At 32.4% G+C, this 17,826-nt stretch overlaps 2 protein-coding genes across 2 annotated transcripts; both read left to right on the top strand.

Moving 5' to 3' along the window:
* The first annotated feature begins 2,484 nt into the window (after positions 1-2,484).
* On the top strand, positions 2,485-10,322 carry LOC100243464 (uncharacterized). The gene is made up of 5 exons (XM_059738238.1): positions 2,485-2,989; positions 4,580-4,740; positions 5,255-5,285; positions 9,041-9,143; positions 9,849-10,322. Exons 1-5 carry the CDS (start codon positions 2,675-2,677, stop codon positions 9,953-9,955), a joined length of 717 nt encoding a protein of 238 aa, XP_059594221.1. The 5' UTR covers positions 2,485-2,674; the 3' UTR covers positions 9,956-10,322.
* A 2,269-nt stretch (positions 10,323-12,591) lies between these two features.
* On the top strand, positions 12,592-17,485 carry LOC100854440 (small ribosomal subunit protein eS8). Its single transcript, XM_059738237.1, has 5 exons — positions 12,592-12,695; positions 12,774-12,846; positions 15,517-15,847; positions 16,960-17,129; positions 17,230-17,485. Exons 1-5 carry the CDS (start codon positions 12,692-12,694, stop codon positions 17,312-17,314), a joined length of 663 nt encoding a protein of 220 aa, XP_059594220.1. The 5' UTR covers positions 12,592-12,691; the 3' UTR covers positions 17,315-17,485.
* The last annotated feature ends 341 nt before the right edge of the window (positions 17,486-17,826 follow it).

The following is a 17,826-nucleotide window of genomic DNA, read 5'->3' as shown; positions in this document are numbered from 1 at the left end:
AATAACATGCTAGGTTTTTTTTTTATTCAATTGATCCAAAAGCTCCCTCCTCTGTGGCCCACTACTTGCATGAACATTAAATGGGTAAGGTTCAACCCACTATATTGTTTGCATGTACATTAAATGGGATAAAGTATTTATACCACACATATGGCTTGTGATATTTCAAAATTAGACTGATTGAACAGATAGTTCATATGTTAGATCGTTGTTGAATCACTTGAACCAACAATTGGATTGTCAAATCATTCAATTCCCTATGAACTGGTCAACTATTGTTTGACTAAAACATATTAGGCTTTTTTCATTCAATTGATCCAAAAGCTCATTCCTCAACAAGCCACTACTTGCATGAACATTAAATGTGTAAGATTTAACCCATTATGCCACTTGTTTGTATAATAAATGGAATAACGTATTTATACCACATATATGGCTTGTGATATTTTGAAATTTGATCGATTGAATGGACAGTTCATATGTTGGACCATTGTCAAACCACTTGAACCAATGATTGGACTATCAAACCGTTTAGTTCCTATGAATCGATCAACTATTGTTTGACCAAAAATGTGTTAGGTTCTTTACATTCAGTCAATCTAAAAGCTCATCCTCAATACCCCACTAATTAAATAGGTAAGGTATTTATACCACACATATGACTTGTGATATTTTGAAGTAAGATAGATTTTGGTTATATTAGAAAAGAATTGCATACATTAAATGGGTAAGATATTTATACCATAGCACACATATGACTTGTGTGATATTACCTGTTGTTGACAAAAGGAACATATGACCATAGACACAACCATTTTTATAAATATTACATAAAATATTTATAAATCCTCTTTTTCAATTGTTTTCATATAAATCATTTAAACAAATATAAATATTTATATGCACGTTTATTTTTATAATAATTATTAATGATAAATATGAAAATAATATAAATTAATCAATACACTAGTTTTAAAAATTTTAAAATAAAAAATATATAAATATGTAGATAAAATTAAATATTATAATTTTCTTTTCATCTTAAATATATATATTATCCTTAAATATTATATATATTATATTTAATAAAATTTAATATATTAATACATTTATATTTATCTTTTATTATTTATTTTGACATATGAAATATAAAAAATAAAATATTATTAAAAATTATATATATACATACATGTATATATATATATATATAAAAGTTAGTTTCTTAAAATTAAATTTTAATAAAATATAAATTATATATTTATAAGGTCATCGAACTAATCATTAAACTGTAAATTGGTAATTTTTTTTGTTAAAACATTGATATTGAATAACTTGTTAAATAACTTGATATTTATTTATTTATTTATTTATTTAAACACCTATCATTCAAATTCGAAGTTGTCACATTTCACAATTACATACAAAAATCATAAATAGTTAAGCAAGCATCTTTTTAAAATAAGAAAATCAAAACTAGTAGCTACCATATTTAAAAATATTTTAAAAAATTTAACTTCAAAGTTATCGATTTAAAGTTGGTTTTACCTAAGTTAGAACAAATGTTTCATACCAAAATATAAAAAAGTGTAATTCGTCTCTAATTTTATGAAGGGTTCGTAATTTGGAATAAAATGTTGTTTTTTAACAAGTTTAAGAGAAAAAAATATTAGGTTTTAAATATAAGAAGACAAATTATAAAACAAAATTTGAGAGACTAAAGTGTATCTACAAGACTACAACTTCTCAATGTCTAGATTTTCAATGCTAGATGGCATTGTGTAGAGCTTTTATTTTTATTGTTTATTTGATTTTACATTGTCATGGCTCTCAATCGTGAAATGACTCGGTTGGCTTTTTAGCCAATTGTTGCTCTTTGTTAAACCAATTGGATAAAGGTTCCAGAGATGTGCATATTATTGTGTCTAAGGTTTTTTCACTTTCTACATACACATTTCACTAAGGTTATGAGATACATTAGAGTTGAATATGCTTGTGATACTAAGGTTATGAGATACATTGGAGTTGAATTACCAGATAACACATTCTTTACTTTTCTATTCCAATCGAGACAAAAATCTATAGTGTCTATTTGATAATTGTTTTCAATAAAAATTTTCTAGTTTTTGTAATAAAAAAAATAAGAAAATACATTAGGCATAGAAACTATTTAAGAAAAAAAAATGATGTATTTTCAAATAGCATTTTTAGTTATTTCGCTTATTTTATGAGAGCTGTTTTAGAAAATAATTATAGACCTATATAGAATAATTAAGGGTAAAATATTATTTTTTAACAAGTTTGAGAGGTAAAATGTTAGATTTTAAATACGAGGAGACAAAGTGTAAAACACGCTAAAGATGGAGAAGGTTAAGTGTATTTAGCATTTTATTTTTATTTTTTTAAATTTAACTTTCTTTTTCCTCAATTCTTGAAAAGAAAAATTTTATATTTCTTTATTATTATTATTATTATTATTATTATTATTTTTTTCTCGTGGATTCACTTAGATTATTATGGTTTGTGGATTCACTTAAATCGTTATGGTTTGGATTGAAGGAAGCAAAAATCCGAAATCATTAAGACGGTTTTCATATTTTTCAAGCCGAGATTCTTTGGCTTGATTCGTCAATAGCAATTTTCAAAGGGTGATCCCACTGTACTCCCAACCCTCACCATGCTCCGTCTCTCAAGGCGACTCCAGGCCTCAACCCCTTGTCTCCGCTCCGCTCTTCTCCAGCTCCGGTTCGCGAGGACCGACTCCGGCTCACCGGTGCGCCCCCGGAGAAGGTCGAAGTTCCCGGCCTCGACGATGAGGAAGGTCGACGAGAAGTCGGAGTGGTGGGTGGTCGACGGCGAAATGCACGAGATTGGAGATAACGTGCCCCCGAGAGAGAGGTTCGTGATTCCCAGAGATAACATCCCAAACAAGCGCCGGAAACAGCTCCGAGAGCAGTTCATGCGCCGGACTCGCCTCGTTCTAAAGGAATCGGTGAGTGCTTTTTGTTTTGTTTTTGTCTTCTTAATATTTTCGTTCTAGGGATTTGATTCTGCTGTTTGGTTGCTGGGAAAGTGTTGGAGAAGAAACTAAATTGAATTTGGTTTAGTTGGATTGAGTGTTTCGATTTCAGTAACTAGAGGAATGCTTTTTAGAAGGCTGAATTTTCTTATTCTATTTTTGTTCTTCGTTCTTCGTTTTCTTGACTTTCTCAGCAACCTAACAGAGGGCTTTTATGGTAGCATTTCTTCCTTTACGAGGAATGAGAATAATAAATTTTGAGTTGCTCATCTTCTTGGCAAATAATAGGTGATTGCTCTTTTCCCCCTAGGGGTTTGATTGATTCCACTGGTTGGTCCTTGAGAAAGCGGAAAGCTCCACTGTGTAGTTGAGTTGGATATTTCATTTTTTTGGAAACTAAAGCAAAATTAAACAAAAGGTTCAATTTCTTTTGTTTTTCCATCAATTTTCTCTGCAACCGTTTGGCAAAGTTCAGGCAACAAGCAAGAGTCATAGTAAGTGGAACTGGCATGATGGCATATGTTTGGGGATGATTCATTCTTCACCCTTGTTTTGTTTGCCGAATGCTTCTGGAAAATGGCATGAAAGTTAGGAAATGAACATAATATCTTTTCAGGAATCTTCTACAGAGTGGCATACAAAGTAAAAATGGGTTGAGGAGAGCTTCATATCTAATGCCTGAATTCTTCAGTGGCATTGTCAAGAATCATGATGCATGAAGCCCATGTGGGAGGCTTCCTTGTAGTTTTGAAAGGCACAAGCGCACTTAAGGCACAAATGTCTCCTTAGGCCTAAGCAAAGATATGCACCGAAGTAAAGTGGAGCACAACCTAGGGTGCATGTTAATTTTATAAAATATAATTCAAAATTCAATCTAAGCAGCAAAAATTTCAAGCATTTAAAAAAAGAATCCAACAAAAAAAACCAGTGCAATTATATAAAATTTCAATGTACAGTATAAAATTTCAATAACAAAAGTTTAGGAAAAAATACACAAAGCATATCTCTCTAATAAGGCACACTTCTTGGTAGGAGAGGCACCATAGCTAAGGAATGGTTACACCTTAGGCCTCGGAGAAATGTTGATTTTTAGTTGCTTTTTTCTTGTGTATCTGCTTGTTGCCTTGAATTGGAAAGTGGAGTGAGGATGGGATGTATGGTAAAAAGCATGTTACTTTGTCGTACAGATACAAATTTATTTATTGTATTAGGGAACTCCTTTCTATGGAACAAGACTTAAAAGTATCCATTTGAACAAATTTGTCCCATATGGTACACACTGGATAGGGATATAGCTAGACTCCTGAAATTTTGGGTTACCTTTGGAGTGGTAGTTTGAGATATGCCGAATCCCTTTCATTGGTTTAAGCATTAAGTGTATGCTTGACTTCCATTGATCACTCTTTTCTAGACTTGGGTGGATACCGGACTTGTTTCAAATGCTAAATACATTTCAAGCTTTAATGTTTTAAAAATGTGTATGACTTATATCTCTTGTTTGGACTTTTGATAGAGCTTTATCATGTTTGGATCTTAATGTGGTTTTACTTATTGTTGCAAAAGGAGCACGAGCCATGGTGCAAAAGGTATATGGAACTATATCAGGAGCTTAGGGAAAACTGGGAGAGGCTATACTGGGATGAGGGCTACTCCAAGAAACTTGCCCAAGATCATGCAAACTATGAATCTGCTGAAGATGATGATCTAGATTTTTCACCATACAGGTTTCACAGCTGATTTCTATAATATTATATACATATATCTCATGTTCTCTTGAATCATTAGTTCCCTTGAATTTGATAGACAAAGGGTGCTTGGATAGTTTGCAACTATTTGTAATTACAAAAGAGCAAAAAAAAAAAAAAAAAAAAAAAAAAAAAAAAGAAAGAAAGAAAGAGAACAGAGTTTTTAGCACTTTCTTATGTAGAAAAGAACATTGATTAAAGGATCTATTTCAATTACTTGATTTTCTCTGCATTTTCAGAAAATCTTTTCTTTTTTCTGGTTCATGGCCAGACTATGCCATGTTCACCCAATATGTTTGTGTGAGGACATCTCTACTCATTTTAAATTATTTTCTGGTCCCATTTTCATTTAAACACATTCAGTTGATTTCTTATTCTTTTTACTGGTCTCCAAGATTTTATTTGTGTTCTAATGACATTATGTGATTTGAGACATTAGATACCTAAATTCTAATGAGTCTTTTTTTTTTTTTTTTTTTATTTTATGTTCCAGGAGAAGGTGGACTCATGATAAACAAATTAAGGTACCAATTTGAGTGACTTACATACAGTTCCGGTTGTCTTCGATTTTTTAGACTTCGACTTCAGGTTGAGTGTAAGTAAGATAGGATCCTAATTTAATCACCTGAACTAATTCATATTGAGATTTCTAGAGGTTTTTGACCATGATAGTTTTGATAATCTATAGCTAAACACACACATACTTGAAAGATAGATCAGAAAATTTGCATCAAGAGAATATTCTTAGTGAATTTATCCTGAACAAGCAATTTTCTAGAATCCTAGTCTAGCTTAACTGCTAGATGAGCAACTAGACCCATCTAAGGCCGATTTTAAGGCCTTGTTGGTAATTTTTTTTTTAAATAATCTTCTGTTCTCCCAAACAAAAAAGCAAGAAAACACATTTGACAATTAGAAAACAAGAAACAATTTTTTGTTCTTAAAAATAGTAACATCTTTTAGTTGTTGTTAATTGTTTTTACTTGTTTTCTAAGGGTTGTTTTAAAAAATAATTATACAAATATGGAAAATGATTAAAAGTTATTTTTAAAACATATTTAAAAACATAGTAAACAAGTTTACATTTTTAGTTCCCAAATTGACATTTGTTCTACAAAACATCAGAGAACAATGTTCAAGAATTGTTTTTTAGAACCATTTTAAAAAAAAGTTACCAAATAGAGTCTAAGTGTCCATGAATATGTTGCAATACAACTTAAGTTCTCTATTACTTAACTTATTATAAAACTTAAAGGGTGTTTGATAAATTAATTTAATGTCTTAATATGACTTAATGACTTAATTGAAGTCATTTAATATCACAACTTAAAGTCAAAAAATAACTTTAGGTATTAAGTCAAAATAGTTAACTTATTCTTAATGTCAAATATCTTTTGCCTCATTTACCCATGTTTAGTGAAAGTATATTTTACAACTACGACTCTACATTCATAACTTATCTTTTATAGTAAATATTTTTTTAGTTATCTTATGTATATATAATACTTTAAATATGAGTATTTAACAAAGAATTTTATTTCTTAAGATTAGTGAAAATATAAATATTATTTAAAATTAATGAAAGTAAATATGTCAGTTTGATGATTTAGAATAAATTTTAAGTTAACTTTACCAAACAACCTTAATAATTGAAGTAAAAAATAAGTAATAAGTTTTAAGTCAACAACTTAAGAACAATTTAATTTAAAGTCAACTTAAGTCATTAAGTGATAAGTATTAAGTTTTACCAAACACCCAATTAGATCTCCACTATACAAATATGTAGTCCCCTAAGGTTGCAATATATATAAGTATTTATATGCTTTCTCTTTGATTTGGTCATTCTGAAAATGCAGCATTCATTTAGCCATGAAAAGCCATCTCCCAAGAAGAAAAGGTTAACTTCCTCTTAAGATAAATGTCTCCTTCTTAAGGATATATATATATTTTTTTTGATAAGTAAAGAGAACTAAAAATATATTAAAAAGAGGCACCAAAACGGCGACTCAAAGTAAACAAAAAAGATACGCCAACCCCCACCTAGCTGGAACAAAAACAACTGTCAACAAGGAGGTACAAAAAAAGACCCCACCCTCAATGAGAGCCCAACCAATCAATGAAACCAACTAATGTCGAAGGACCATATTTTATGAACAATTTTGTCTCTAACCAAAGAAAACAAACAAAAGAACTTTTAAGTCTTTGGATGGACAACACATTTTCTTCAAACGCAATTATGTTCCTTGCATTTCAAACCATCCAAAAAATGCATAAGGGGCCTACCCTCCAAACTCCCTTCTTCTTCTTTCCCATAAAGGACCCATTCCATCCCAAAAGTGTTGCCCTAACTGATGAAGGCAGCACCCACTGCACCCCAAAGAGAGTGAAAAACATCTCCCATAAAGTCCTTGTCTTGGCACAATGGAGAAGGATGTGATCTATCGATTCTTCATGCATTTGGAAAATGTAACATCTATTGGCTAACAACCATCCTCTTTTCTGAATTTGATCGAAAGTAAGAGCTCTTCCCCATGTTGCTTCCCACCCAAAAAGACTCACTTTGGGCTGCGCACAAGACTTCCACATGATATTCGATGGGAAGGAAATTGTAGAGCCTGGTTCTAAGGCTTTGTAGAGGGATTTAACAGAAAATTTCCCGCACTTAGTCTCTGTCCAAAGCACCCTATCCTCCTCATCCCGCTGAACACTCTTCCCATCGAGACTCAATAAGAATCTGTCCACCTCTCAATCATTGAAGGGTCTAGAGAAATGCAGGCTCCAACTCCCCCCTCCTTAAGAATAAATGTCTTAGCTACTTGAAGTTTCCTTCAATTCCATACATCTCTCTCTCACTCTTCTTTGCTTCGTCTGAAGTCATGTATACAACACTTTATTTGCCTATCAAAGAGAACAAATTGCTTTGTAATTATTCTGATAAACAGCTGTTAGGGATATCAGCAGGGCGTATATTTGGATTTATATAAGCTGAAATTCATATTTAAGCTAATGTATATATTCACTTCAATTGCATATTCTTATTTTTATCTTTTGATTTAGTTGGAATCCTATAATTTATGTGAGTTAAACAACAAAATTTTATAGACCAACTAAGTTGAAATCGCATGAGACCCTGTATTTGAAATTGGCCAAATGCATGTTTCTTTTCTAGTAGTTGCATTATTGGGAAGCAGTAAAACAATTAAGGAGATAATGAATTATTGTTACTTGTGAGGTTGCCACTTTTGTATTCAAGTGCAACTAGGAAATAATGCATGTTATGGCTACTTTTACATGTATATCACCATTTCTATGTTGTATGGAAGGCTATGATACCTGGATCCTTAAATTTCACCCAACGTCAAGTGTTGACATGACATGATATGGGTGTGGGTATGAAACCCGTTTCGGATACTTTTGTTTTACTTTAGGTGTGGCTATTTGTTTTTTTCATTGATATCCTTATTCTTTCAACTTTCTTAGTAATAATCACATTAGAGAAAAATAAGAGCTAGCTGAAGAGTGAATTTTTGTAAGAATATTTTGGGGATAAGAGGGAAAAAAAAGATTTTTAAAAGGATATATTCACTTCTAATCTATTTTTAATTGATTTTTCTTTTATTATGCCATATTTGATTATCTATACCTATTTTTTAGATGCTTTTTAACTGAATCCTCGTATCCTAAAATTTGAGTTGTGAAGGATCAGACACCTAGGCACATGCCTGCATCCGATGCTTATATCTGAACCCATGCAACATAGATGGGGAGTGAATTCTCCATAATTTCAAGGCCTCTATAGCAACTTTATTGATAAATGATACTCACTAGTTCAGCATTTTTTTGCTATGTTAAACACTTGGATATGGGTGCATATCGGACATGTATATGCACGTTGTAGGGCATTCTTTTTTTCCGAAGTTGCAGTTTCTGACATTTCCATGTCATTCCTTATAATTTTTTGGTTCAAAATTGACAATATGCTTACTTAACATGAAGTGATGCACCTCTGAATCAATAAAAACCCATCAAATCCTTACGGAGGTGGTGACTATATTCTAAGTTTCTGGTATAAACATGAAGTAACTTTACCAGCAGCTAGCTGGCACCTCTGAACCCTTCTCAGATTCTGTTAGTTTACTATCAACTTAGTTTTCTAAATTCAATTGCACAAAGGGTTGGGTCACATACTACCTTTTATTATAAAATTTTGGAAAAATCTTTATATTGTGGTGTATGTATATATAAGTGGTTATTAAACATGACTGGATTTTGAATGCAGGGCCAGGAATTGGCAAGGAATAGCCAAGGTGATTCCTGGGAAAGGGTCAGCCAAATTCGAGATAAGTTTGAATATGACAGAGAGAGAAGAATGAGAGAAAAAGGTTGGTTTTGATGTGTGGGGTTGATTTTATGTTTTTTGGGGATTTATTTTTTTGTTTTCTAATTGATCATCATGTAAGACCCTGTATTAGTAGGAATTCATCACACACCTATCCTTGGGGAAGAACCCTTAAGGATGGTCTGGAAGCCCCATGGAAATGGACACACACACACACACACTCTGGAAGTTTTTCGTTTCCTGTGACCTTTAAGTATGCCGTGGATTAATGGCCTTTTGTTCTAGTTAATCAGGTCTATTTGACAACTGCTTTTAAGAAACAATTTTCTATTTTTTATGACAGAAAATAGTTTTCCAACTTAAAAAACACATTTAGCAAAATTTTTATTGAAAACAATTTTTTGAGAATTTTTTATGGATACAAGTTGATTTTTAAGAGCAAATTTGAGGCATTTTTAGTGTTGTTTTGTAGACTGAATATGGAAACATAAAGAAGGTTGCAAGCTTTGGATTCAAGATATGTACATAGTATCTTCACAGAAATTAGGCTGAGAAAACCGATTCTTATAATTGAGTTCTCAAACAAAATTTTGTACATGAGAACAACATAAAACTGTTTTTAGAAACTGAATTTCCAGAATTATTTTGAAGAATATTTTTTCAGTAGGGTCTCATCCTTTTATGGTTAGTCTTTCTGAAATCTGGTTTGTGGTGGACATATTTCTCACACCTTCATATTCTTTAGCAGCTTTCGCTCCCATGACCGGTGGAATGGCTCCTGGATCACATCAGTCAGTCTCCAGGAATCAGCGCTTTGATGCCCAGAGATACTTTTCCCAATCTGAAAGTGAATGACTAACTACATGAAAGTTTGTGTTGGTTCTACTCTTTATCGGTTGAACCTGGAAAAAAGAGAGGCCTAACATAATATAGAGATTATGTGCCCTTCTAATTCTCAGATTTCCGTTCATAGTTTTCCATGGTTTAATTCTATACATCCTTTGTAACAGGCGTGGGTTTCTCAGGATTATTGTTATGTTTTACATCTTAGTTCTCAGTGGAAAGGCCTTTAGGAAAACAAAGCAGCAGAGAAGCTTTGAACAGCTAGTGTTGATTTATGGAGTCAGTTTTGTAGATAACTGCATTTTTCTCCTTTATTTTTCCTTTTTAATAATAGGCCCTGGAGATCTATAAAAATGAAAATTTATTATATTTTTTGACATTTTCTATGATTTCATATGATTGAATTTATACTGAAGGATCTTTTGAAAAGACATCTTTTATAAATTTTGTCTTAGAGGTATATTTTTTATCGTTTTACAAAATTTATTTATTTTTGATGTGTGATTGAAATAAAAACTATGAAAGGTATCTCTTAAGTTGTTATAAAATTGAAAATATTTTTCAATATGCTGAGTTTTAAAAAAGGTTTATTTGATTAAAAGGTTTCTCAAAACCAAGGATTGAAATATCGGTTTTTACGGATATATCGGTACTTCGATTTTACGGATATATCGGAAATATCGGAGAAATATCGGTGGATATTTTTTCACAAATATCGATAAAGTGAAAATTATTTAAAATTAATAGGAATGCTTAAAAAAACTTTAAAAAATGATAAAATAAGTAAAAATACACATTTTAAAGTTATCTTGTAAGTGTAATTGACATATATATAATTAAGAAGAAAAATATCGTAAACGAAGATATATTGGTAGATTGGATATTTGAATTTTAAAAATAATATATATGAATTTTGAAAGTATATAGAGTTAGAATTGAGTTAAAAAATATTTGATTTTATTGAATAAAAATAATTTATACATAAATATAATACATATGATATTACAATAGTCCTTATATTAAGGAAGAGATCGATGTGATTTCATTATATTGTTAGATGAAGATGACCTAATTTGTTGAAGATAATATTTATTTAAAAAATTTTAAAATATTTTTCTTAAAAACATGTTTTATTATATTTTAAATGAAAATTAAATTAATTTATATAAATATTTTATTTGAGATTTAATTTTTAAAATTTTATTAAAAATATATAGTAATAACTTTTTTTATTAATATTAATTTATTTAATAATCAAAATAAAATTTGATAATTTATAATTATTTATATGGATAGAGGAAAATTGTTCATGATTTGGTTTTTTTTTTTACCTTTACTAAATCTAAAAATTAAAAAGGCCACCACTTTTGAAGTTGCCCTCCAGCCGAGAGAATTCCCCTTTTCTCTCCCCTTTTCTGAAGTTGCCCTCCAGCCGAGAGACTTTCTTCCTCTGCCACTCTCAATCCTCGCAGGTACTAATCTAATCACGTTGATATTATTTTTTTTTGCAACCCCCGTTTGATTTCCAAGAAAATCCATCCCCCATTCGATTTCCGGGAAAATTCATCCTCGTTTGATTTCCGAGAAAATCCATTCAAAACCCCCAAAGAAAACCAAAAAATTTGCTTTTTTTTTGCTCCCTGTGATTTCTGGATCTGTTTTAAGGGTCTCTTTGCTGTTGTGCCATTGGATTTAAATTTCACGAACCCTAAATCCACGATTTTTGAGCCAGATTTTGTATCCTGTGTGCGGGCTGGATTGGTAGGAAATATCGGGAAATTTTCCGAAAAATCGGTAAAAAATACCGAAATATCGGCGATATTTTAAAATTCTCCTCCGATTGCTCCGCGCGTCAGTCCACTCGCGATTTTTCTTCGATAAATCGGTGCTTCACCGATATTTCGCCGATATATCGACGATTTTGCCGATTTTTTGCCGATTTTTCCGTCGATCGATAATCGGTGACGATTATCGTTTCGATGCTGCCCGATATCCGATATTTCTTCGAAATATCGGCGATATTTTCCGATTTTTCAATCCCTGCTCAAAACCTAATTTTTGAAATTTAATATTCCATCATTTTTTGGGATCATTTGGACAAAATACTTTTGTTATATCTTTTCTTTTAAAACTTTTTTTTTTTTTTTTGGATAACTGTGGATGTTAGGGTCAACTTACGCGCATTTCGACTAATCCCATGAGATCCTAAAGTTAACGACCGGCTAAGCTTCTAGTGACCCTGAGAGGATTCGAACTGGTGACCATTGGGGAGTAAATCCAAGGTCTGATCAAATACTTGAAATAGAAAATGATATTTATATAAAAAAATGAGTTATTTTTTCACAAAAAAAGTAGGATGTGTTAGATTTTTGATTTGGGGATTATTTCAACATTTTTAACTAAAGATTTCTTTAAAAAATTAATTTTAAATTCATTGTAATTTTATAAAAAAATCCAAGTTTTTGTCGTATACTCTTTTTATATTTTCCATTATATATGTAAATTTAGCCGAATTTGTAATGGAACATCAACAAAATATCCTTTTTCTCTGGTGATGGACTCATTAGCTAAAATCTAGCAAAATAAATAAATAAAAATAAGCAAAACAAAAATAAATTGGCAATAAAATTGTAGTAAATGACTAATATACCCTCATTGAGATGTAGGGTTTTATACATATATAAATGAGGAGAGGACAATAGAGAGCTCCGAAGCCGTGGCCGTGGGTGTCTTCGCCGCTCAGCAAAGATGGGTACGAACCTTAAACCCTAGTTCTCCTCCGTCTTCGATCCTCTCTTCTCTCATGGATTTTCTTTTATTTCCTCGCCAGGAATTTCTCGTGATTCCATGCACAAGAGGCGCGCCACTGGTGGCAAGAAGAAGGCTTGGAGGAAGAAGCGCAAGTAAGCCCCTTTGTTTGGTTGCTCAGGAAACTCTCGAAACATATGGAAAATTGAATTATGTTTTTTTTTTCTCCTTCCTAACTGGGCATTGTTGCAGGGAGATTTTTTATCTTGTTGTGTTTGATTTCTTCGATTTTCCTGCATAGCTACCAAATGGTCATTGTTTCTGTTTATTTGTAGAATGTCATGAGGGGATTAAAAGTTAGGCTAGAAATAGTGCCGAGATATTTGTTTAGTTCTGTTTATTTCCCAGCTACCAAACGGTGCATTGTTTTTTGATATTTGTAAAATGTCATTAAGGGATGAAATCTTCAGTGAGATTTACATTTTGGATTCCTATCTATATATATATATATATATATGTATTATAGAGAGTAACAGTTTCTTTGAATTTATTTCATTTTCTCAGCTACAGATATTTGGTTTTTGTTTGTTTGTTTTTTTTACTTAAATAAAGTGGGAGATGAATATGATAAAGTTAAGTTTTCATTTTGGTTGTCTTATTTGTGGATACAACACAACCCCACCTTCATGCTGTCTATATGGATTTTAGATCCAAGGTTGGGCCATCCAAATTAGAAAATATTGACGCCCTTTTGTATGCTATCATCCTTCGTTCTAAGTATTTGAGAGATGGATGCACTACGAATTTTGGAAAATTACAGGTTAAAGATGCATAATTCATCATGGAACCTGTGAAAGAACATTGGGTCCGTCTCTTTGGTATGGGTGTCCAATGTCATTATGACAGTTGATCCATCCATAATAAGATCCCATATTTCAGTACTTTGACAACATGAGAGATGACATTCATTTTATGTTACAACTCAGTTTACAGTTTAGTTTTTTGCTTAGGATGATATACCAGACTCAGTGGAACCATTCACTTTCTTGTATCCTACACTGCTGTAAGGGGTGATTTGTTTGGAGATGTTCTTATTACCAGATGTAGAAAATTCAGATTCAAATAATGCCCTACAGCATTATATTAGTGCCATCAGATGATGTTTCTTCAACCATCAAGCCCTGTTTTGGGGTTTTTCTAGCCTTTTGGCCAATGGATCTCAAAGCACGCCTAGAAAATCTTTTGGATGCTTTAGATGTCGTAACTTGGACCCTACACTTCCCATTGTAGGGATTTTATTTGCAGGATATGGGGTTCTATTGATAGATTGAAAGGAAAAAAATATTTGATTTCTTTTGGCTATTGCTAATTGTTTGTTTTGTCTGAAGGTTTGTGCATGTTGCATGCTCAATGAAAAATGTCTTAGTCTGTTCTATTGAACAATTGTTTTTCATTGTTAGTCAGTGCTTCTGGTATGGTTTTCCACCTTCTGAAGCCAAGTTACAGCAAGTGGTATTATCTAATGCTAAGTTATTCGACTCTTCCTCCTGTGGAAGGCAGCTACCTTCTGAATCAATTCCTGGATAAAATTAAGCAATATAATCAACAAACTGCTTATGATTTTTGATCTTACTATACATAGGGGCATCTGGGATTTTATATTTTGTCCCTTCGAAATTAGAGTAGTGCTTGTGGGCAATATTTTTGTTTTACAGTTTAATTTATTTTTTAACTATTTTATTGGAGAAGGGAACTAAGTGCTTGTTTGGATACGTTTCTTGTTTTCTGTTTTTAAAATTAGAAAATATAGTAACTTCTATATAAAATGTGGTAATTCTTATATGAAAAGTATGGACTGACCCTATGTCCTTAAATTACTTAAAATTTTTTAATTATCTTCTTACAGTGAGTCTCAAAGAATTCTTACATTTATATAGGATTTACTATCATTTTACTATAGTAATTCTTATATAAAAAGTATGGACTTACCTTATGTCCTTACATTATTTAAATTTTTTTAAAATTTGTGGTAATTTTTTTTAATACCTCGATTTTTTAAGCGGTTTTTAAAATTCATTATCTTCCATGGTGAGTCTCAAAGAATTCTTACATTTATATAGGATTTAATATCATTTTTTGTTTTTTAAAAAGGAAAAGCAATCATTTTTTGTTTTCAAAAACGGAAAGCAAAAAAGTGTATCCAAATAACACCTAAGCTTTTCGAATCTCAAGCTTGCAAGCTTTAAATAATGTGTGTTTGTGTATGTATGTTTCCAATAGTTCTCTTGTTTTTTTCTTTCTCAGTTTAGTTCCCTTTTCCCAAGTCATCTGCTATTCAATCTTCTTGCTTTACTCAATGTTTACTCCATCATTGTGAGTTTTTGTCAGCGTATTATGACTGTGAACTGGAAGGTTAGAGTTGTCAGTATCTGGTCAGGAATAGTCAACATTTTCAAAATGTAGAGCTCTCTGTTGAATATTTTACTAAAAAGATTGATTCTGGAAAATGGCTTGAGTTATTTTGAATGGATTGTGTTGAATTTGCTCTCTTAGATAAGCCCACCCAAAAATTTTGTATTAATCAGTTGCAAGAAACAAAAAGAGAAACAAGGGTGAATAGAGAGAAGATTATTAATGAGGGTGAACATGTGGTTTGGTTATATTGCCTTTGGAATTTTTATTAGGCTCACTTCCATTGGGTTGTTAAGATGATGAACCTATTTTAACTGGACCTTGTGCATGTGTGAATGCTGGGGCTGCGGATTTGTTGTAATTTCTCAGTTCAGTTCTATGCTTCATGCTTATTTGCTCACTTTATTTTGAAGGTATGAACTTGGTCGCCAGCCAGCAAACACTAAGCTCTCAAGCAACAAAACAGTAAGGAGAGTACGTGTTAGAGGAGGCAATGTGAAATGGAGGGCCCTTAGATTGGACACTGGGAATTACTCGTGGGGTAGCGAGGCTGTCACTCGTAAAACTCGTATTCTTGATGTCGTTTACAATGCTTCAAACAATGAACTTGTCAGGACGCAAACTCTAGTGAAGAGTGCAATTGTTCAGGTGGATGCAGCCCCATTTAAGCAGTGGTACCTCCAGCATTATGGTGTAGATATTGGTAGGAAGAAGAAGGCAGCAGCTAAGAAGGAAACTACTGAGGTGATATTAATTGAAAATATTTTCTATTGCCATTATCTATACGTAAACTTTAATGATGATTGGAGGTGCTGTTTTCTTTTGACTGCTCTTTGCAAATGTTCGTAGAAAGTTGTTACATTTTTTTTTTCTTTTGAAAAAATTGTTATAATATAGAAACCTGGAGCTGGTGAATAATAGGCTTCAGGTTAGTTATTGTTCAGTCAAGAATTTTAGATGGACCCACTTCAGCTGGCACTGTCTACCTGAAACTGATCTGAGTTGAAAACTAAACCTCCTGAAATCAGTATAGATTAGATACTTTGACTTAATGTGGGCTGTGGATGTTTTACTTATTAATGAGAATGAGTTTATTTTTCTTCGATTCCCATTAGATATTCTACATCACAGCTTTAATTTAGCTTTCTGAGTATTGTCACTTTCTTTAGTAGCTTTACTGTTTCAGAAGTTTGTTTGCATGAGCATGCTTGCTTATGTTATTATTTAGGTTTATAAATTTGTAATTATGTATCTGTTACCTTTTTGTACTCTATTAGCTGTCCTGTGTATCTCACTAGTTCCTTCCTCACCAAAATTTTCCCACGAGTACGAAGCTTTTTTTGTTAGATAATGTTTCATACTGAAATTTAAAAGATGTCTCTTATGGGACAAATATCCTGAATATGACCTGGCTTATACTCCAGTGCATTCTCTTCTTTCCCCATATTGATCTGCTCTCACTGTTTAATGTGGATTCAATAACTGATTATTTGTTTTTGCCCTGCATTGTCTCCCCGAGATTATTGATATTTGAGCAACTCAGCTTTATTTTGTTTATTTAGTTATTTAACCTAAACTTGTTTTGTTTGTTAGAATTTCCAATCTTACTGGCATCGTGAATGGACTCTGAGCAATTTCATCAAGTTTAAATGACCTAGTTTTTAGACTAACTAAAAAAATTGACAATGATAACGTAATTTCCTCTTCTCATTTTTCTGCTGCCTAACTTTATTCTTGAATGTTTCTTCCCTACTTGCTTATGGTATAGTTATTCTATATTCCCCCAAAGTACTGAAATCGTTTGCTGCCAATTGACTTTCTTATTTGATAATAATATTTTTGGTAATGGCTAGCAGGAGGGAGAAGCTCCAGTTGAGGAAACTAAGAAGAGCAGCCATGTCCTGAGGAAGCTTGAGAAGCGTCAAGCGGATCGTAAACTTGATCCCCACATTGAGGAGCAGTTCAGTTCTGGTAGGTTGCTGGCCTGCATTTCCTCTCGTCCCGGTCAATGTGGCAGAGCCGACGGGTAAGCTTAAGCTAGGCCAAAAAATTTGTAGTGCATTGCCCTCGTTACTCCCTGTTCAGTATGTTTTACTTTGGTTTGTGTATTCTCTTTCTTTTGGTAGATACATTTTGGAAGGCAAGGAGCTGGAGTTCTACACGAGGAAGATTCAGAGGAAGAAAGGCAAGGGTGCTGGTGCCGCGGCTTAAGTGAAGAACCTCAAAACTTTTTCCTTGTTTCGATAATGGCCTTTGGGTATTGCTTATTTTAGATTTTTGCAGCTTTTGGTGATGCAATTTTGCAAGATAGACTGCAGAGAATGATATTACTGATAACTATCAAATTGTTGCTTATAAAATTTTAATGTTGACATTTTGTTAGTATGGTTCCCTGGAGTGCTGTCTCACTGGGTGTCCTATCTATCTATATTGGTTGAGATGGATTCCCTTGTTTGAGTTTCGTTTATTTATTTTTATAATTTTTATATTATTATTCACCCTAAACATTACTCATATATGTGGTATGAGCAGTGGTAAAAATCTTTATCATTATGCAATTATAGATTAATCTATTAATCTTTTGAATGGGATGGCAAAGAAAATGGAAATCCAGGTAAGAAAAGACCATTTTACCCCCACCTGTTGGGCTCAGTTGAAACCAGAATTTTCGGATTTGGGCCAGCTCGAGCGGGTTTTCGGACAGAAGAGATGATTTTGGGTCG

This window comes from Vitis vinifera, chromosome 7 (assembly GCF_030704535.1).
Source record: "Vitis vinifera cultivar Pinot Noir 40024 chromosome 7, ASM3070453v1".
NCBI lineage: Eukaryota > Viridiplantae > Streptophyta > Magnoliopsida > Vitales > Vitaceae > Vitis > Vitis vinifera.
Note: the sequence above shows the minus strand (reverse complement) of the source record. Positions and strands in the feature narration are given on the sequence as shown.